Genomic DNA, 19,368 nt, shown 5'->3' with positions numbered 1-19,368 from the left:
GCCCAGAAAAATACTGCGGGATTTAATGGGCCCCAAATTACTCGCAACATTAAACTTTGTATAAAGGGATCTTAAGAAGCCCTTTTTAACGTAAAAATAAACAGCCTACCTTCCGTTTTCCCCCGTATGAGATCTGGCCCGTTGTCAGTGGTCGGGGGTTTAGAGGTTAATTTTTAACCTACTATAACAATTAAATAAAGCCCGTAAAACTAATAATAGCTCAAGCGACGGAATCTTCCAGCAATTTTTCGTTAATAATTAAATAGGCTGAAAAACCTCGATTTTAAACAGCCTAGGGAAAATCGCGCTTTAAACCCGCCCCCCCCCCCCCCCCCCCCCCCCCCCCCCCCACTAAACGGCGCCAAAATCGCGCACACGGGCTGGGACAGATTTTCAGCGACCTTCAGGTACGTTTTGCAACATATCTAATATACACGCACACATACGTACACATAAAAAAACAAGTATTAGCATGGAATGCAAACATCTACAAACTTTACTGTTTGCTCTGTTTCTCCCAGCACAGACGTCACCTGACCTGCTGAGTATTTCCAGTAATTTCTATTTTGATTTTAGATTTCCTGCATCTATGGACACTTTTGCCTGATTGATTTGGAGGCTTTTCTGCTTGGAATATATTCTTCATCTTAGATGATGTATTACCAGCTCTGTTCCAGGAAATGACACTTGATGTTATGGATTGGTGAACGATCCCTGTGCACCTGCATGCCACACTTTACTGTTAGGAGCTCTTTGAAAGATTCTCGCCTTTCATTATTTTCGAAATATTTGTGCCACCAGTAATTTTCTGTATCTTGTATTCTAGATTGCAAGAAAGAACTTGCATTTATGTAGCATATTTCACAGGACATCCCAAAGAGCTTTACAGCAAATGAAGTACTTTGGAAGTGTAGCCACTGTTATTTTGTAGGTAAACACAGAAGCTCATTTATTTATTATCTTGTAAATGTAACTGTTAGTTTTATGCTTTAAAGAAAGAATTTGAGTGGATTAAGTTTGAAGATAAGTTGAATGACTTTTTAAATGACGATGTTGTAATTAAGCTACTGGGTCAAGTAGTCCATTATAGTGGGTGGGAGGTTTAAGTTTAGCAACAAATAAATCTGCAAATTGAAAAGAAATGTGGTCTCAGTAATGATTACTATGAGGCTAATTTCTGAGCTAATTATTATGAAGTTAATGATTACTATGAAGATTGTCGTTAAAAACTCACCTGTTTCACTAATTCATTTCAGGGAAGGAAATTTGTCCTCACCCAGTTCACAGTGACCTCAAGCCAATGTGGTCAACATGTAACCATCCTTGGAAATGGCCAGCAAACCATTCAGTTGGAATGGTTGGCAACTCACGGGGTTCACTAATTCCTTTCAGGGATGGAAACCTGTCCTCGTGCAGTGTGGTCAACGTATAACTGTCTTGTGAAACGGCCAGTAAACCATCCAATTGACCCAAACTAAATTAAATAAGAACAAAACAAAAGGGACTACCTGGCATCACCCTGGGCATCCAGTGTGAGCACTGCAGTGTTACTTCCGTCTAGTCCATCTTTCAAAGGAAAAGTTAGGCATAGGTATCTGTGAAATAAGGGAGCTGTGCTAAAGACTAGTCAAGCAACAATTTAGCATAATTGTATGCCCAGAATTGCACCTCATTGGTCTACATCCAAGACTCCTGCATCATATCCCTAGGATGCACTCTATTCGGCCAAGAGGGGAAGTCCATTCGAGGTGTCTGCTCAACTGGGTTAGTGGGTATTAGCTAGAAGGAGAGATGGGACAACGTTAAGGGGAGACATAATAGAAGTATGAAAAGTTGTGAGAGGCATGCATAGGGAAGGCAGTCAGAACTTTTATCCCAGAGTTGGGATGTCAGACTTGAGGGCATAGCGAGAGGGGTAGAGGTCAAAGGAGATGTGCATGCCAAGTTTTTTATACACAGAGGATGTGTAAAAAAACTTGGAATGCGCTGCTGGAGTGGTGATGGTGGAATATATATATGATAGTGGGATTTAAGAGGCTTTGAAATAAGTACATGGGTATGCAGGGCATGGAGAGGTCTGGATTATGTGCAGGCAGATAAGATTTGTTTATTTTGGCATTACGCTCGGTATAGACATAGTGGGCCAAAGGCCATGTTCCTTTGCTGTCCTGTTTTGTGTTCCCTGTTATTACAGTTGTAAAATAACTACTTTTAGTTCCTTTATTGTTTACTCTGGACTGCATGGGGTCTCAGTTCAAACATGTGCAAGGAAACCTCCATATTACCATTTGCCACCTTCTCTCAGCTGGTGTGTGTCTCACATTGAAAAAGACTTGGAAGAAGCACTGAGAGCAGAACGGGATCATTTATTTATTTGTACTCGACAATTTGAGATTTGTAACAAAAAAAATCCCATGTGGTTCAAGCGCACATTGTCAGATTTTAATAAAGGCCATTTTTATACATTTTGGTTTCACCATGTAACAATTACAGCAGTGTTTATACATATTTATGTGTTTATACAGTGTTTATATATTGCCCCATTTCTGGGCACCATAATGTTTGGGACACAGCAATGTCAGGTAAATGAAAATAGTCATGTTTAGTATTTTATTGCATATCTTGTGCATGCAATGACTGCTTGAAGTCTGTGATTCATGGATATCACCAGTTGCTGGGTGTCTTCTATGCCAGGCCTGCATTGGAACCAGCTTACGCTTGTTTTGTGGGCTAGTCTCCTTCAGTTTTCTCTTCAGCATATAAAATGCATGCCCAATTGGGCTCAGATTGGGAGATTGTAGGCCACTCAAGAATTGACCATTTTTTAGCTTTGAAAAACTCCATTGTTGCTTTAGCAGTATGTTTGGGATCATTGTCTTGCTGTAGAATGAACCGCCAGCCATTTGAGGCATTTGTTTGAACTTGAGCAGATAGGATGTGTCTATAGACTTCAGAATCCATTATGCTACTACCATCAGCAGTTGTATCGTCAATGAAGATAAGTGAGCCAGTACCTTCAGCAGCCATACATGCCCAGGCCATAACACCCCCACCACCGTGTTTCACAGATGAGGTGGTATGCTTTGGATTCTGTATTCCTGTTCATGAAGTCTTCTGCGGACAGTGGTCATTGATAAATCCACACCTGAGGAGTGTTTCTGATCTGTCGGACAGGTGTTTGGAGATTTTTCTTTATTATAGAGATAATTCTTCTGTCACCAGCTGTGGCAGTCTTCCTTGGCCTGCCAGTCTCCTTGCGATTAGTAAGCTCACCAGTGCTCTCTTTCTTCTTAATGATGTTCCAAATAGTTGATTTTGATAAGCCTAAGGTTTGGCTTATCAAAATCTCTTAACAGTTTTATTCTTGTGTGTCAGTCTCATAATGGCTGCTTTGACTTTCATTGGCACAACTTTGGTCTTCATGTTGATAAACAGTAATAAAAGTTTCCAAAGGCGATGGGAAGACCAGGTACTGAGAGCTCTCTTAAACCTGCATTAAGGAGGCATTTAAACACACCTGAGCAACTGCAAACACCTGTGAAGCCATGTCCCCCAAACATTATTGTGGCCTGAAATGAGGGGACTATGTATAAACACAGCTGTAATTTCTATATGGTGAAACCAAAATGTGTAAAAATACCCTTTAATAAAATCTGACAATGTATACTTTAGCCACATGTGATTTTTTTCTATTACAAATCTCAAATTGTGGAGTACAGAGGCAAATAAATAAATGATGGGTCTTTGGCCCAAACATTATGGAGGGCACTGTAAGTGGAGATTTTAACAACGTTCAGAGTGATGGCACATTAGCAACAGCAAAGAGGGACCAGCCAAAGCTGTGACTCCGATTGCAGCAGATGGTGGAACAATCATCCAGAATGATCCTTATCATTTCCCCCTTCTTGTCAATTATCTGCTGCAGATACACCTATCCATGACTGATTAGGAAAGATAACTGAATGTTAAAGGGAGTACGGGGCGTGAGTTATAAAGAGAGACTGGATTTGTTGGGACAATTTTCCCTGTATTATAGGAGCCTGAGGGCTGATCTTATAGAGGTATATTGAATCATGAGACTAAAGAAGGTGAATGGCCAATGTCTTTTTTTCCCCTTGTAGGGGAGTCCAAAACTAGAAAGCATACATTTAAGGTGAAAGGGGAAATTTAAAGGGAACTTGAGGGGCAACGTTTTCATACAGAGTCATAGTGTTAATGGGTAGGGAGTTACAGAATTTTAACCCAGGTGTGATGAAGGACCTGTGATATATTTCCAAAGCAGAATCATGTATTATTTAAAGCGGAGCCTCATAATGCGCAATTAAGAATAAATAATCAGCTGAATTGCCAACGATACATCGTGCAACTGAATAGAAAGTCAATCTGTGTTAGTCGCCGCTGCTGACATTGTAAACCTTTTATGAAACACATGAGCACAGATCATGCTTCACCTCTTTGAAAATTACTGCTGTCACTAGGAGTTAATGTTTACACCAGAGGAAATCTAACAAAACGTATTTTTTATTTAAAGTGTGTGTTTGTATAGTTGTCACTGAAGTGTTAGTGGATTTTATTTTTGGAAGGTTATTGTTTCGGGCAATCTGAGGCGCTCTGACTTTTTTCCTTTGCAGGGGTAAATTAATAAAATAAGTGTTAACCTCTCCAGAGGAGGGTAAGAGAGGTGATATTTGCTGCTGGTCTGCTCCTCCTCTTTCCTTATTGGACTACTTGTGATGGCCAATCTTGGTCAGCGGTTGCTGTGGGATAAAAACTGAAAATATTAGAAATTTCCAATAAGCCAGGTGGCGTCTGTTGGGGGAGAACCGATAATGTTTGAGGTCAATAACCTTCCAATAGAACTCCCCCTCTCTGGCCATTTATCCTGGTGAAAAGAGGTCATAGGACAAAGAGATTTAATAAGAAATTGAGGGGTAACTTTTTTACATAAAGGGTGGTGGGTGTATGGAACAAGCTGCCAGAGGAGATAGTGTTCAAGAAGGAACTGCAGATGCTGGAAGATCGAAGGTACACAAAAATGCTGGAGAAACTCAGCGGGTGCAGCAGCATCTATGGAGCGAAGGAAATAGGTGACGTTTCGGGCCGAAACCCTTCTTCAGACTGATGGGGGGTGGGGGGAAGAAGGAAGGAAAAAGGGAGGAGGAGGAGCCCGATGGCGGGGGGATGGGAGGAGACGGCTCAAGGGTTAAGGAAGGAGAGGAGACAGCAAGGGCTAGCAAAACTGGGAGAATTCAACGTTCATGCCATCAGGACGCAAGCAACCCAGGCAGAATATGAGGTGCTGTTCCTCCAATTTCCGGTGTTGCTCACTCTGGCAATGGAGGAGACCCAGGACAGAGAGGTCGGATTGGGAATGGGAGGGGGAGTTGAAGTGCTGAGCCACCGGGAGTTCAGGTAAGTTATTGCGGACTGAGCGGAGGTGTTCGGCGAAACGATCGCCCAACCTCCGCTTAGTCTCCCCGATGTAAATCAGCTGACATCTAGAGCAGCGGATGCAGTAGATGAGGTTGGAGGAGATACAGGTGAATCTTTGTCGCACCTGGAACGACTGCTTGGGTCCTTGAATGGAGTCGCGGGGGGAGGTGAAGGGACAGGTGTTGCATTTCTTGCGGTTGCAACGGAGAGTGCCCGGGGAGGGGGTGGTACGGGAGGGAAGGGAAGAATTAACAAGGGAGTTGCGGAGGGAGCGGTCTTTGCGGAAGGCAGACATGGGGGGAGATGGGAAGATGTGGCGAGTGGTGGGGTCACGTAGGAGGTGGCGGAAATGTCGGAGGATTATTTGTTGTATTTGCCGGCTGGTGGGGTGAAAGGTAGGACTAGGGGGACTCTGCCCTTGTTGCGAGTGCGGGGATGGGGAGAGAGAGCAGTGTTGCGGGGTATCGATGAGACCCTGGTGCGAGCCTCATCTATGGTGGCGGAGGGGAATCCCCGTTCCCTGAAGAATGAGGACATTTCCATAGATGCTGCTGCACCCGCTGAGTTTCTCCAGCATTTTTGTGTGCCAGAGGAGATAGTTGAGGCTGGGACTACCCCAACGTTTAAGAAACAGTTAGACAAGTACATGGATAGGACAGATTTAGAGGGATATGGACGTAATGTGGGCAGGTGGGACAAGTGTAGCCTGAATATGTTGTCTGATGTGGGCAAGTTGGGCCGAAGGGCCTGTTTCCACACTATACCACTCTATGACTCTATTTATTGCTGCAATGAATACTGAGCTAGCAGCAGATTATTCTTTTGCTTCTATAATGGGCAGGAACTTGAAAGAAATGTTTCAAACCATGTTCTTATTTCCTTCAGGCTTATTCCTTGACGTCGTGTTTGGATTCATTTCAGCGATCGCTCCTAATTATGAAATCTTTGCCTTGACACGGCTTCTTGTCGGCATTATGAATGGTGGAATGTCTCTGGTGGCTTTTGTACTAACGCAGGAATTTGTGGGAAAATCCTACTGGGCTTTGACAGGTGCGGAGTTTTATCATTGTTTGAACATTGGGTTCAAGGATAAGTGAGAAGCTTTAGAATTGTGTTATAATGCAATTTACTATATGTAACATGACCTCAGATTATCTCTATCCCAGTCACATTAGCAGCTTTTCTGCATCCCCCATAGTGCAACTATTTGTATGATCAGCAAACTTGGATATACAACACTTGATCCCCTCATCCAAATCATTGACATAATGTGGGGACAGCAGTTGTCTGCCGACTACCTGCCACTCCAGGTCTGCCGACTATCGACAATACCGCCAGCGGGCTGGCTACCGAAGCTGAAGGGAGGAATGTGCACACATTCTCGCTGTCCGAGCAGGACGTGAGGAGGGCTCTGACACGGGTGAACACGAGAAAAGCTGCAGGCCCCGATGGGGGGCGAGTACTCAAGTCCTGTGCTACGCAGCTAGCTCCAGTGCTCACTACATTATTCTACCTCTCCCTGGGCAAGTCCGTGGTCCCTGCCTGCTTCAAAAAATCCATCATTGTACCGGTACCAAAAAATGCCACCCCAGCCTGTCTGAATGACTACCGTCCGGTGGCCCTTACCTCGGTAGTCATGAAATGCTTTGAGAGGCCGGTGAAGAATCACATCTGCGCTTTCCTCCCTCGGAACATGGACCCGTTGCAGTTCGCATATCGTCCGAACAGATCCACGGACGATGTGGTCTCCCAGGTCTTGCACACCGCTCTCTCCCATCTGGACAGCCAGAAGGGGGGCTACGTGAGGATGCTGTTCATAGACTACAGTTCAGCCTTCAACACGATAGTCCCCACCAGACTGGTCAGGAAGCTAATGGAATTGGGGCTCAACACCTCCCTGTGTGCCTGGGTCCTGGACTTTCTCACCGCAAGGCCCCAGGTAGTCAAGATGCGAAGGAATACATCGAAGTCCCTCACCCTGAGCACAGGATCGCCCCAGGGTTGCGTCCTCAGCCCCTTATTGTACTCCCTGTACACACATACTGTGTGGCTAGGTTCAGCTTCCAATTCAATAATTAAGTTTGCTGATGACACTGTGGTGGTGGGCCTGATCTCAGACAACGATGATAAGGCCTACCGGGAGGAGGTGGCTGATCTAGCACTTTGGTGCCAGGATAACAGCCTCCTCTTGAACATCAAAAAAACGAAGGAGCTGATCATGGACTTTAGGAGGGCACATCATCCAAGGACGTACACTCCATTGAGGATAAATGGGGATCCTGTGGATAGGGTGAACTGTTTTAAATATCTGGGAGTCCACATCTCTGAGGATATAACATGGGCATCACACGCCTCAGCACTCGTGAGAAAGGCAAGGCAGCGCCTTTACCACCTCAGGCAATTGAGGAAATTCAGAGTGTCTCCGAGGATCCTCCAGTGCTTCTACACAGTGGTGGTGCAAAGCATCTTGTCCGGAAATATTACCATCTGGTTTGGGAATAGCTCTGCCAAGGACAAGAAGGCTCTGCAGAGAGTAGTGCGTTTGGCCGAACGCACCATGGGAACTTCACTCGCCCCCCTGCAGGAACTATACAACAGGAGGTGCAACTCCAGAGCAAATAAAATCATGGGAGACCCCTTCCACCCCTGCAACGGACTGTTCCAGCTGCTACGGTCAGGCAAACGCCTCCGTTGCCATGCGGTGAGAACGGAGAGGTTGAGAAGGGGTTTCTTCCCAGAGGCCATTCGGACTGTAAACGCCTATCTCACCAGGAACTAACTCTACTGAACGTTTTTCCTTCCATTATTTATTATGTAAAAGAATATGTGTGTTATGATAGTGTTTATAATTTGTTTGTTGGTTTGGTTGTTTGTCTTTTGCACAAAAGTCTGCGAGCATTGCCACTTTCATTTCACTGCACATCTCGCATGTGTATGTGACAAATAAACTTGACTTGACTTGACTTGACTTGTCCCCACACCAATGCATGTGACATCCCACAGTCACAATGCAGGCCAGTGATTGAGGGAGATTGCCCATTCCACAAGCTAACTTTTGTTAATAGCTCCTTGCATGGCATTTTATTAAATGCCTTCTAAAGTTCAAAACGACCACCATCACTGCTTTCCCTAATTTATTCTGTTAATTACAATCTCACAAAACCTTTTAATAGTTTTGTCAAATATCATAAATCCATGTTGATTCTCTCCAGTCCTGTTATTTTCCAAGTGCCCTATTAGCATTTACTAAATAGTAGACTGCAACATTTTCTCTACCACCGATGTCAGACTAATTGGGCTGTAGTTCTCTCTGCCTCCTTCCTTAAATTGTGGGGTTACATTCAACTTTATAGGAAGTGTTCTCGAATCTCTGATACCCATTAATGTTTCCTGTTTTACCACTTTTGACTCTTTCAGAAGACAAAGTTCTTCTCACAATTCCGGGTTTCTTTTGTCAGACAATGTGGTTAAATATTATCTGGAGAAGAAGCTCACGGATCGTTATTGTAAAAATCATTATAAAGACTTTGCCTTCATTTTTCAAGAAAAAAGGCTCTATTTGTAACAAAGATCAGTTAATTTGTGGGTTAAATCATTTCTGTAATCTGTGCGACTGTTTTTATATCAATTCCCTTCACGGCAGAAGTGATGAAATTGCGGTACACTTACATTATTTTTTTTGTAAAGATTGTGTGCTGTGGAATCGTTGACTGACAAATTTTTGTAAAAATGTTTTATTTCGAGCCTTCATAATATGAGAAAGTTTCAGATGCCGGCCCTTTTGATCTTTACATGCCACCCATCATGCTTATCTATACTAGTCTCACTTGTTTACATAAATTCCATATCTCTCTAAACCATTATAAGTCTCTGTTTTAATTATTAACAGTTTTTCAAGAATGATATTATAAAGCTGGCCAGAGGGATTTGTACATTGTTCATTGGACAAGAATCGGGTCATATTTGAAATAACTGGATTTTTGTTCTCACGCAGGGTCACTTACCAATTTGGTGTTTGCTGTTGGAATTGCAGCTTTCTCTGTTATTGGTTATTACATCAGGGATTGGCGTGTTCTCATTGCTGCGGCCAATTGTCCTGGAGTTCTGTTTATCTTCCTTTTCATGTAAGTTCTTATGTGACGGCATAAATGGATTTAACAAAAATACACAGTGCTATTGCATAGTTTGAGGAATGTTCATAAATTAATCTGATACAAACGTAATTGGGTTGAACCTGATTATTGATGAAGAAGCATACATAAATACAGTGCAAACTGAAGAACATAAGAACTGGAAGCCCCACCATTCAGTGAGATCAAGGGCAATTGTGTGCTGTATGCTCATTTTACTTATCATTCACTGTATCCCCAGATTCTCCCTAAAAATCTAGACTGGTATGGTGTTCAGCACAGCTCTGCAGAAACCTGACCACCTGGGGCAAAACAATTGTTACAAAATAATTAGAGAACTAGAATAAAATTTGACAACCCTACCTGTTTACACGCTTGCTGGATGTACCCAGATAGGTTGCAAAACATAGACATGCATTTCATGTTCACTCCATCAGTTAAGAATACATGATTCCATTAATGGTCACAAAACTGCAGACACCAGAAATCTGAAATAGCAGCAAAGTATGGAATGAACTCAGGTGGTCAGGCAGCACCTGTGGAGGGAGAAATGTGTCCATAATGTTTCCGGTTTCAGAACTGAGGTAAAAAGAAATAATGGGTGGAGGAAAGGGAATATATCTGATTTGAGGTGAAAAAATATGGCAATCTCCCCTTAACATTCACTGATGCTGCCTGACTGAATGAGTTCATAAGTTGTAGGAACAGAATTAGGCCATTCGGCCCATCAAGTGTACTGCCATTCAATCATGGCTGAGCTATCTTTCCCTCCAAACCCCATTATCCTGCCTTTCCCCCCCCATAAACCCTGACACCTGTACTAATCAAGAATCTCTCAATCTTCATCTTAAAAATATCTTTTGACTTAGACTCCACAGCCTTCTGTGGCAATAAATTCTACAGCGTCACCACCCTCTGACAAGAAATTCCTCCTCATCTCCTTTCTAAAGGTATGTCCTTTTATTCTAAGGCTATGGCCTCTGGTCCAAGACTCTCCTTTTAGTGGAAACATCCACTCTATCCAGGTCTTTCACTATTCAGTAAGTTTCAATGAGGTCCCCCCTTATCCTTCCAAACTCCAGCGAGTACAGGCTTGGTGCTGTCAAATGCTCATCATATGCTAACCCAATCATCCCTGGGACAATTCTTGTAAACCTCCTCCAAAGCCAGCACATTCTTTCTCGGCTTTTTCTGTTTTTATCATGCTTTAGAACTATGCCATTGAGAGTGCACTACGTAATGACACCTTCTGGAGCTGACTCAATTAGTACTCATTCCCCAAAATGTGTCCCAAGAGCAAAACGAGGTACCGGTCAGTGCATTAATCTGAGTCTTGATTCCCCACAACGACTGAGTTACACCCCTCTACATTTCTTCTCAGCCTTAAGCCTGAGAACGAGGCCCTTGTTCTACATTGTTCGGACAGAAGGGACAGACTCTTGGCATCCGCCCCTGCCTGATGCTCTTAGAAATCAGCATGTCTAAATGACATCACCTCTCATTGTTTTAAATTACAGTGAGCATTTGTCAATCTTAGTCTCTGTTTATGGGACAGCCTGCATATTGTCGAATCAATCCAGAAATTCTAAGGCACATTAACTCCAAGCAATTCTTTATTTAGGTAAGGAACACAAAACTGCACTAAGTATTCCAAATGAGGTATCGCCTGGGGCAATAACAATTGCTGGAAGACCCCATTACCTTTAGGCTCCAAACCCAATAAAGACCAGCCCACATTTACATTGTAAATGCTTGCTGTAACTGCATGTTAATTGTATGCGTCTTGTAAGCCAGCACATGATCACTCTAATCGCTGCCATTTAATACATTATAAGAGTCCTTTATATTAAAATTCATAACATCACATTGGGCTCAATCTGCCACTGTCTTGCCAACTGGCTAAATCTCTTGCAACTCTGTTGCTATCTCTTTACAGCCTCTTTGTAGTCTCTAATGTAACCCACTTCCCCTCTTAGTTATCAGTAAACCTGGATATGTTACATTTGGAAAAAACAAATACTTTTGACCCGCATTAGTTCCTCTTTGGGCTAGCTAGACACACAACCGCGGTGATTATGTAGGACAGAACTGCAGATGCTGGTTTAAACCGAAGGTAGACACAAAATGCTGGAGTAACTCAGCGGAACAACTAATACATTGCAATCTGTAATTGACTTCACTGTTTAACACACATTTTTTTGATAACAATTCAACAATTTGCATTTATATAGCATCTTAAAAGTAGTAAACTGTCATTTCACCGAACACCTCCGCTAGGCCCGGTGGCTCAGCACTTTCATACCCCTCCCATTCCCAATCCGACCCTCTCTGTCCTGGGTCTCAAGAGTGAGCATAGGAACAGCACCTTTGCTTGCGTCCTGATAAACAAATTAGATTTTGCTAGCCCTTGCTGCTTCGATAACAGCAAACGTCGCAATTCCTTCGCTCCAGATATGTATATTCATAATCATTTGGTGGTGTGAGATTCAGACAAACAAAATATGGCACTTGTGAACCATAATCTAATGAAATGGTGGATTATGCTCAAAGATCCCATCAGAAATATGTCACTACTATTAAACACTAAACTAGGAAATCTTGCTGTTTTTAATACAAGGGCTAACAAACTTCTGGGATGTACAGGCCTGCTAAGTTGACAATGGTTTTAACAAAATCTATAAAAAAATTATTCAATTCCAAATCACAAGAAGATTTTGACAAGCTCAATGTAAGGAATGCCAAGAGCCAAAATGCTTAGTATACAGGGAGCGATATCTCTGACAGGGTTAGAAGTTGGATAGACCCTTGGATTGTTTTCACTGGAATGTGGGCGGTTGAGGGGAAAGTTGATGGAAGTATATGAAATTATGAGAGGCATATTTATAGGGTGGACAATCTGAACCTTATTCCTGTATAAATCTTTTATACAGATCGTGTATAAAACACATTGTTTGGGGTGGTAATGGATGCAGATATGATAGTGGCTTTTAAGAAGCTTTTAGATAGGCGCATGAATTTGCAGGGGTTGGAGGGATATGGATGACTTGCAGGCAGATGAGATCAGTTTTGTGTTTGGCACATCATGTTTGGTACAATTATTGTGGGCCGAAGGGCCCGTCCTGTGCTGTACTGTTCTATGCATATTAACGTTGCCTTGATTTTATGGCTGTCCTGCACATGTTTCTATCCATCGCAAACCAATTATTGTCACAAGTGAAGTGTTGAAATCTCGAAAGGAAGCAAAGATTGAGCAGACAGTGAATGGGGGCACAAGCCCATTAAAACAGTTCCTTTAAGTGACCTGTAAACTCAGTGGTTTTTGTTGCATTTAATGGTGCCAACTTTCTGATGCAGTACAGTTCCAGAATCACCACGGTGGTTGTACTCTCAGGGGAGGACTAAGGAAGCGGAGGAGGTATTGCAAAATATTGCACACAGGAATGGAAATGAGAAGATTTTTATTCAACTGAAACCCTGTGCAGGAAGAAAGAAAATTGGTCAACCTGCTCATGGAGTTATGGAGCTGGTGAGACATCCTATATTGCGGTGGAGAAGTATCATCTTGATGTATGTATGGTAAGTGATCATAAAAAGAACATTGTGCAGAGATTTGCAGATCATTGTGCAGTCAGGTGGATATAAAGCATGTCTAAAAGGCTTCTAGTGTCAAAGTATCATGATCTACTGTTTTTGGATCATCAGACCGCAGCTGACTTTGTATATTAATAAAAAATGGAAGAAATTAGATTACACTGAGTCTAAGTAATCTTTTACTGAATGCAAAATGAGATTTCACAATAGTTCCAAACTATATCCAGTACGACTTGTGAGTAAAATGCAACACACCACCTGTCACTCTCTCTGTAAAAAAAACTCGCCCCACACATCTCCTTTAAACTTTCCTCCTCTCACCTCAAAGCTATGCCCTCTAGTATTTTATATTTCTTCCCTGGGGAAAAGATTCTGTTTACCCTATCTGTTGCCTCTCATAATATTATATACTTATAACAGGTCGCCCCTCAGTCTTCAGCGTTCCAGAGAAAGCAATCCTAGCCTATCTAATCTGTCTTTGTAATTAAAGTGCTTCACATCCTGGTGAACCTCTTCTGCACTCTTTTTAGCATTAGAGCATCCTTTCTATAGTGTGGCGATCAGAACTGCATACAATATTCTAAGTGTGGCCTACGCAATGTCTTGTACTCTTGCAACATGACGTTCCAACTCTTACACTCAATACCCCTGCCTATGAAGGCAAGCAAGCTAAATGGCTTCTTCACTACCCTATCCATTTTTGTCACAATTTTCGGGGAGCTGTGAACCACGATTCCTCTGTACATCAAGGTATCTATGGTCTCTGCCATTTACTGTATATGTCCAGCCAGTATTGGATGAACCAAATTGCATTACCCTTGCATACACTTGTCAGGATTAAAATCCATCTGCTACTGTTCCACCCAACTTTCCAGTTCTATGTCGCACCGTATCCTTGGGCAACTATCCTCATCTACAGTTTCAAACATCTTTGGTCGTGAGCGAATTTACTTACGGGTATTTTGACCATCTTGTCCCAGTCAGCCAGGAAGCAGAATTGAGCAGCATTGGCAACGTTCAACAGAGTGCCATAAGAACTGCTAAGCTGGTGCGGCAGAGCAGAGGAGCAGCTTGAAGGCTTAAAGGAGCATTGTAGTTTGGTTCGTTGAGACAGACACCAGTCAATAGGAAGAGCGGCTTGTTGGGAACAACTGTTTGGGAGAAACTGTGTTTTGAGGCTTTTTTTTAGGGTAGGTGTTGAGGCTTTGGCTCGAGAAGCTGCGGCTAGGAAGCTGAACAGAGGGTTGTGGCATGGTAAGGAAAGGTCCTGTTTTTGTAACTTCTTTAGACTAAGTGCAGTAGTGATGACATTAGCGCAGTGGTATGCTCCTGCTGCAGAATGTCGAAACCAGGGAAACGTCCAGTGTCTCTGCGGACAACACCTGTGGGAAGTGCGCCCCGCCATTGTTCCTGACTGATCGCGTGGGGGAACTGGAGCTGCAGCTGGGCAATCGCAGGATCATTAGGGCAACGGAGAGCTTCATAGATAAGAGTTTTGGCGAGGTGGTCACACCTGAGGTGCGGAAAAAAAGAAGTTGAGTGACCACCAGGAATGGTGAAGGAGTAGGCAGAAAGTACAGGAATCCCTTTTGGCCATTCCATTTAGAATGAGTGTTCAAGAATAAACAGCAGCAGCAGGATGCTGCTGAAGACACACAGCGGTGGGACAGGCAGCATCTCTAGAGAGAAGGAAGGAGTGACATTTCAGGTCGAGACCCCTTTTCATACTGCCCCGCTGAGTTGCCCCAGAGGTCAGTGAGGGAGGATATTTAAGTTTACAACAGGATCTAGATAAGATGTGCCGTGGAATGGCAAATTGAATTTAAATCTGACAAGTGTGAGTTGTTGCACTTTGGCAAGTAAAACCATGGTAGGACTTGCACACCAAATGTATGAGCCTTGGAGAGTGTTGTTGAACGGAGAGATCGGGAAGTATAGATGCATGGTTCCCTGAAAGAGGCGTCAGATGGACAGGGTGGTGAAGAAGGTAATTGGCATGCTTGGCTTCATTGGCAAGGATATTGAGTACAAAGATTGGGATATCACGATGCAGCTGTACGAGTTGTTGGTGAAACCGCACTTGGTTACAGACCTCCAGTCAGAAAATTAACCCTCCACCACTACCCTCTGCCTCCATCATCAAGCCAAATTTTGGATCCATTTTCCTACAATGTCTTGACCCACTTGTGGCCTAACTTTCTGGACCAGATAGTGCAGGACCTTGCTGAAGTCCTTGTATACTGACGCTACCTACAGTTCTTCAGACTCCCTGGTTCTCTTGGCTTCCCCATTCTCTCATCGTCCCTTCACTCCAGGGCCCACAAGACCTCTGCATTCCAGCATTTGCATCTTTAGAACACAGTTCCCTCTTATCCCTTCCTCATCCCCTAACTTTAATTTTACATCTTTCTCGATCTGCTTTACCTCTGTTTATTATGGTATGTGTTATAAGAGTCTGTGATGTTAGTTGCTACAGAATTTCATAATCTATTGGTCCTAGGTATGTTTGCAGTCTTGTGTATTACGGCCTGATATTGAATGCTGGTGAACTGAAGGGCAACCGCTATCTCAACATCGCCATGAATGGTCTTGTGGAATTGCCAGCATTCCCCTTGTGCCTTTACTTCATTAATAAACCCTGGTAAGAATCAAACGATCCACCTGAAAGAGTCCCAATTCGAAACATCGTCTGTCCATTCCCTCCACAGATGCTGCCTGACCTGCTGAGTTCTTCCAGCAATTTGTGTTTTTCTCAAGATATCAGCATCTGCAGTTTCTTTTGTATCCACTTGGAATGACAAGTTGTGGCTTTTGGATGTTATGAATCGGTAAATATTCAATAACAGAGCAGAGCCTCTGAGCAGATGTCTGTGTTTATTATCTTCAGATGGGGAAAGAAGGTCCCAGTGTACCTGAATTGCCATGTTATTTATTGCGCTGGGTTTTAAAGCTCGTTTTCAAAGTTGGTCCAGATCATAGTTTTAAAATGACTCCTGTTTTTGAGGCGTGTTTAATTGAGACTATTCTTACGAGATCTTTCATGCGGTATGCACATGATAGCCTTGTGGATAAGTTGTTGAATCTATATCAAAAGATCAGAACTCGTGATCCAAAGACATTAAGCTGCTGTGCCGTTTGGAGAATTTATGGTAATTAAATAACGTTGTAATTACAATTAGAGGTGGTGATGTGAAACTACCAGATAGCCATTAAAAACCCATTTCTTCCCTCTGACATCTTTCAATTAGAAGTCTGCCACCCTTACCCAAGCCGAGCTAAATGACTCCAGGCTCTTTCATATATCTTAACTTCCTTCTGAGTGGCATATACACCACTCAGTTGTTTTGCTGATGGCATTCACATTCTATGAAAAAATGTAAAAATAGTATGCATATTTTAAGTGTTCTTGAGTTAGAATGTTCATAAAACCATGTCATTTGAATACTTGTTTATTGGAATGGATATTCTGAGTAGTCAAGTTAACACAATTTGCTTAGATGTTTCCCAGCTTCAGACATGCTCGTTGTAATTTTGACCAGCTCCAAACCTCACCGCAGGATCTGGGCAGCATATTGCAATTTCTTGCGTATTATTGCGAATACTCTCATGATCCATCAACATTGCTGAGCTAGTATTATTCAATACTCCAAATGCAGCTTTACTAACATGACATCCCAACTTTTATATTAATTTCCCTGACTGCTGAAGGCTGGTATGCCAGAAGCTGCCTTTGCCTATCTATCTTTAACACCACTTTCAGAGAACTATGTACTTGTACTCCTGGATTCCCCTACTCTGCAATACTTGTGTCTGTGCTGTATTACTCCGATTCCCCAAGGCCACACCATTCCTGTGAAAGTCCTGTCCTGGTTTGACTTCCCAAAATGAAACACCTCACATTTATTTGGATTAAACTCCATTTGCCAAGTCACTGTAATTGTTGATAACCATCTTTGCCACCTATGATGCCACCTATTTTGGTGTCAGCTGCAAACATATTAATCATTGCCTTGTACATTCTCATCCAAATCGTTGAAATAGATAATGGGCGGATGGAATCAGGTGATGTAGACTGGTTGGTGAAGGGTGGAGCCAGATGGGGGAAAGGAGAGGAGAACAAAGTAAAAATAAAACAAGGTGACAAGTGAGGTGAGGCTTACCTGAAATTGGAAATTCGGCACTCATACCATTGGATTGTAGAGTCACAAAGCATGGAAATAGGCCCTTCAGCCCAACTTGTCCGTGACGACCAAGATGACCCATCTACACCAATCCCAGCTGGCCGCGTTTGGCCCATATCTCTCTAAATCTTTCCTATCCACATACCTGATAGAATGGATCTGATTGATCTGATAGACCTGATTGGATTGTAAAATGAGATACATTTCCCTCAATTTGAGTTTGGCCTCTCCATAGCAATGGTTAAGGCCGAGGACGTTCAATTTTGTGTGAGAATGGGAAGGAGAGTTCTAATCAGTGGCGGACTGGCCAGGGTGTCAGGTTGCCCGATGGCAAGTGGGCCCCTGATGGTGGGCCCCCTATATCAAGTGGGCCCCTGATGAAGTGGGCCCCCTTTGTCTCCTGGCAACCAATATTTTTAGACCCAGTCCGCCACTGGTTCTAATTGTCCATGGCAGACAAATTGCAAGTGCTCTGCAATTCACCTTGTCTATGCTTAGTTTCAGCAAATTAGAGGCCACAAGGTACGCACCAAAGGCAGTAGACTAATTTAGAAGAGGTGCAAATGAACCTCTGCTTCACCTGGGATAGTGAGGTCTCTTGGATGGTGGTGAAGGAGTAAGTGCAGGGACAGGTGTTACACCTCCTACAGTTGTAGAGGATAGGAAGGGGTGGGTCGGGAGGGGTGAACGGACCAGGGAGTTACAAAGACAGTGGTGCCTGCAGAAGAGGACATGGGGGAAGGCGTGACTATGTTTGTTCTCTTGGAGTGGAGGAAGTGGAGAGGGTTCAGAGAGACCATATACCTAGATATATAAAATGAAATGGATAGATAGAATAGATTTTCATAAACTTTTCTCGATAGCAGATGTATTGAAGACAAGAAGGGATAGGTTTAAGATAAGAGGAATGATGTTTTGGAGGTGATCTGAGGAAGATATTTTTTTTTCAACTCAGATCTAGCTGAAATAAAAACAGGAACTGCTGGAATTAATCAGCAGATCAGTCAACATCTGCAGAGAGAGACAGACAGAGTCTGTTTCAGGTCAATGACCATTAATCAGAAATATTGCCAACCAAGCTGATTGATTTTAATGATGTTAAGAAGGTTGATATAAGAATCAGACAGCTGTTTTTATTTGGCCATTACACTGTGTTGTTTGATTGAAACAATAGAATGATTTAAACAGTTGTGAGTTGCTTTATATCAACTATGATTTTATTACATGACAGTGCTTTTAATTGTAGTGGCATTAAATGCAGTTCAAACTTGTATATTTTCTATGTTAGAAATGTCTTCATGTGCTTTAATGAGTTGTTTGAATGTAACATAGTGCAATCCTACTCTTTCCTTCTGCTCCCATCACCAAGGTCAGGGAGGCGCAAGACAATGGCGGCATTCCTGGTGTTTGCAGGGATTGCCTGTATAAGTACCATATTCCTGCCTGGGAAGCAAGGTAAGAAGCCTTTACACATTGATTTCCCAGCGGTCTAATGCTCTCTCTAATAAAATATAAATAAATTCAGAATTGGTCATTTTCTTCTGCGACTGTAACTTGAGGATTTGATTATCTGGGTCCCGTGGTGAGGATGCTGTGTCATGTTGTTGCCATCTCACTCAGCTCAGTAATTCCCTATTTTCTCGCTTTCTCCTTTCGTAAATACCACGGTTATATTTGTTGTCTTCCAATGAACATCCTTGAATCTGTAAATATTTCTAAGACGTTAACCAGGTTGATTACGATCTCCATAGCCACCTCTTTCAAAACTGTGGATATAGATAATTATATACTTCAGATTTATTTCTCGTTCATTAACTTACCTAATGATATTACTTTACTCGTGCTAATTTGTTTTACTGCTTCAGGTTTAGGTTTATTATTGTCACATGTACCAAGTGAAAAGCTTTGTTTTATATGCTTTCCAATCAGATCAAATAATACTATAAATACAAAAAAGTACAATAGGTAGAGCAAATGGGAAGATATGGAATGCAGAATATAGTTGAATTTGAAAACATTCCATGTTCTCAAGT

The 19,368-nt window shown here is 42.6% G+C and overlaps 1 protein-coding gene across 4 annotated transcripts in view; it reads left to right on the top strand.

Annotated features, from left to right (window-relative positions):
• Window positions 1–19,368, top strand: part of slc22a15 (solute carrier family 22 member 15) — a 54,471-nt gene that overhangs the window by 9,725 nt on the left and 25,378 nt on the right. For all 4 annotated transcript variants that reach the window (XR_008724696.1, XM_055647186.1, XM_055647187.1 and 1 more), the window contains exons 4-8: window positions 6,319–6,483; window positions 9,428–9,557; window positions 12,918–13,139; window positions 15,655–15,795; window positions 18,705–18,790. Coding sequence is in view for 3 of the 4 variants with exons in the window: in XM_055647186.1 (XP_055503161.1) it covers window positions 6,319–6,483; window positions 9,428–9,557; window positions 12,918–13,139; window positions 15,655–15,795; window positions 18,705–18,790 (744 nt within the window). In the remaining variant the exon portion in view is untranslated. The remainder of the gene's footprint in view (window positions 1–6,318; window positions 6,484–9,427; window positions 9,558–12,917; window positions 13,140–15,654; window positions 15,796–18,704; window positions 18,791–19,368) is intronic.

Source organism: Leucoraja erinacea, chromosome 15, assembly GCF_028641065.1.
Source record: "Leucoraja erinacea ecotype New England chromosome 15, Leri_hhj_1, whole genome shotgun sequence".
In the NCBI taxonomy this organism is placed as follows: domain Eukaryota; kingdom Metazoa; phylum Chordata; class Chondrichthyes; order Rajiformes; family Rajidae; genus Leucoraja; species Leucoraja erinaceus.
The sequence above is the reverse complement of the archived record's forward strand: the minus strand, read 5'-3'. Positions and strand labels throughout refer to the sequence as shown.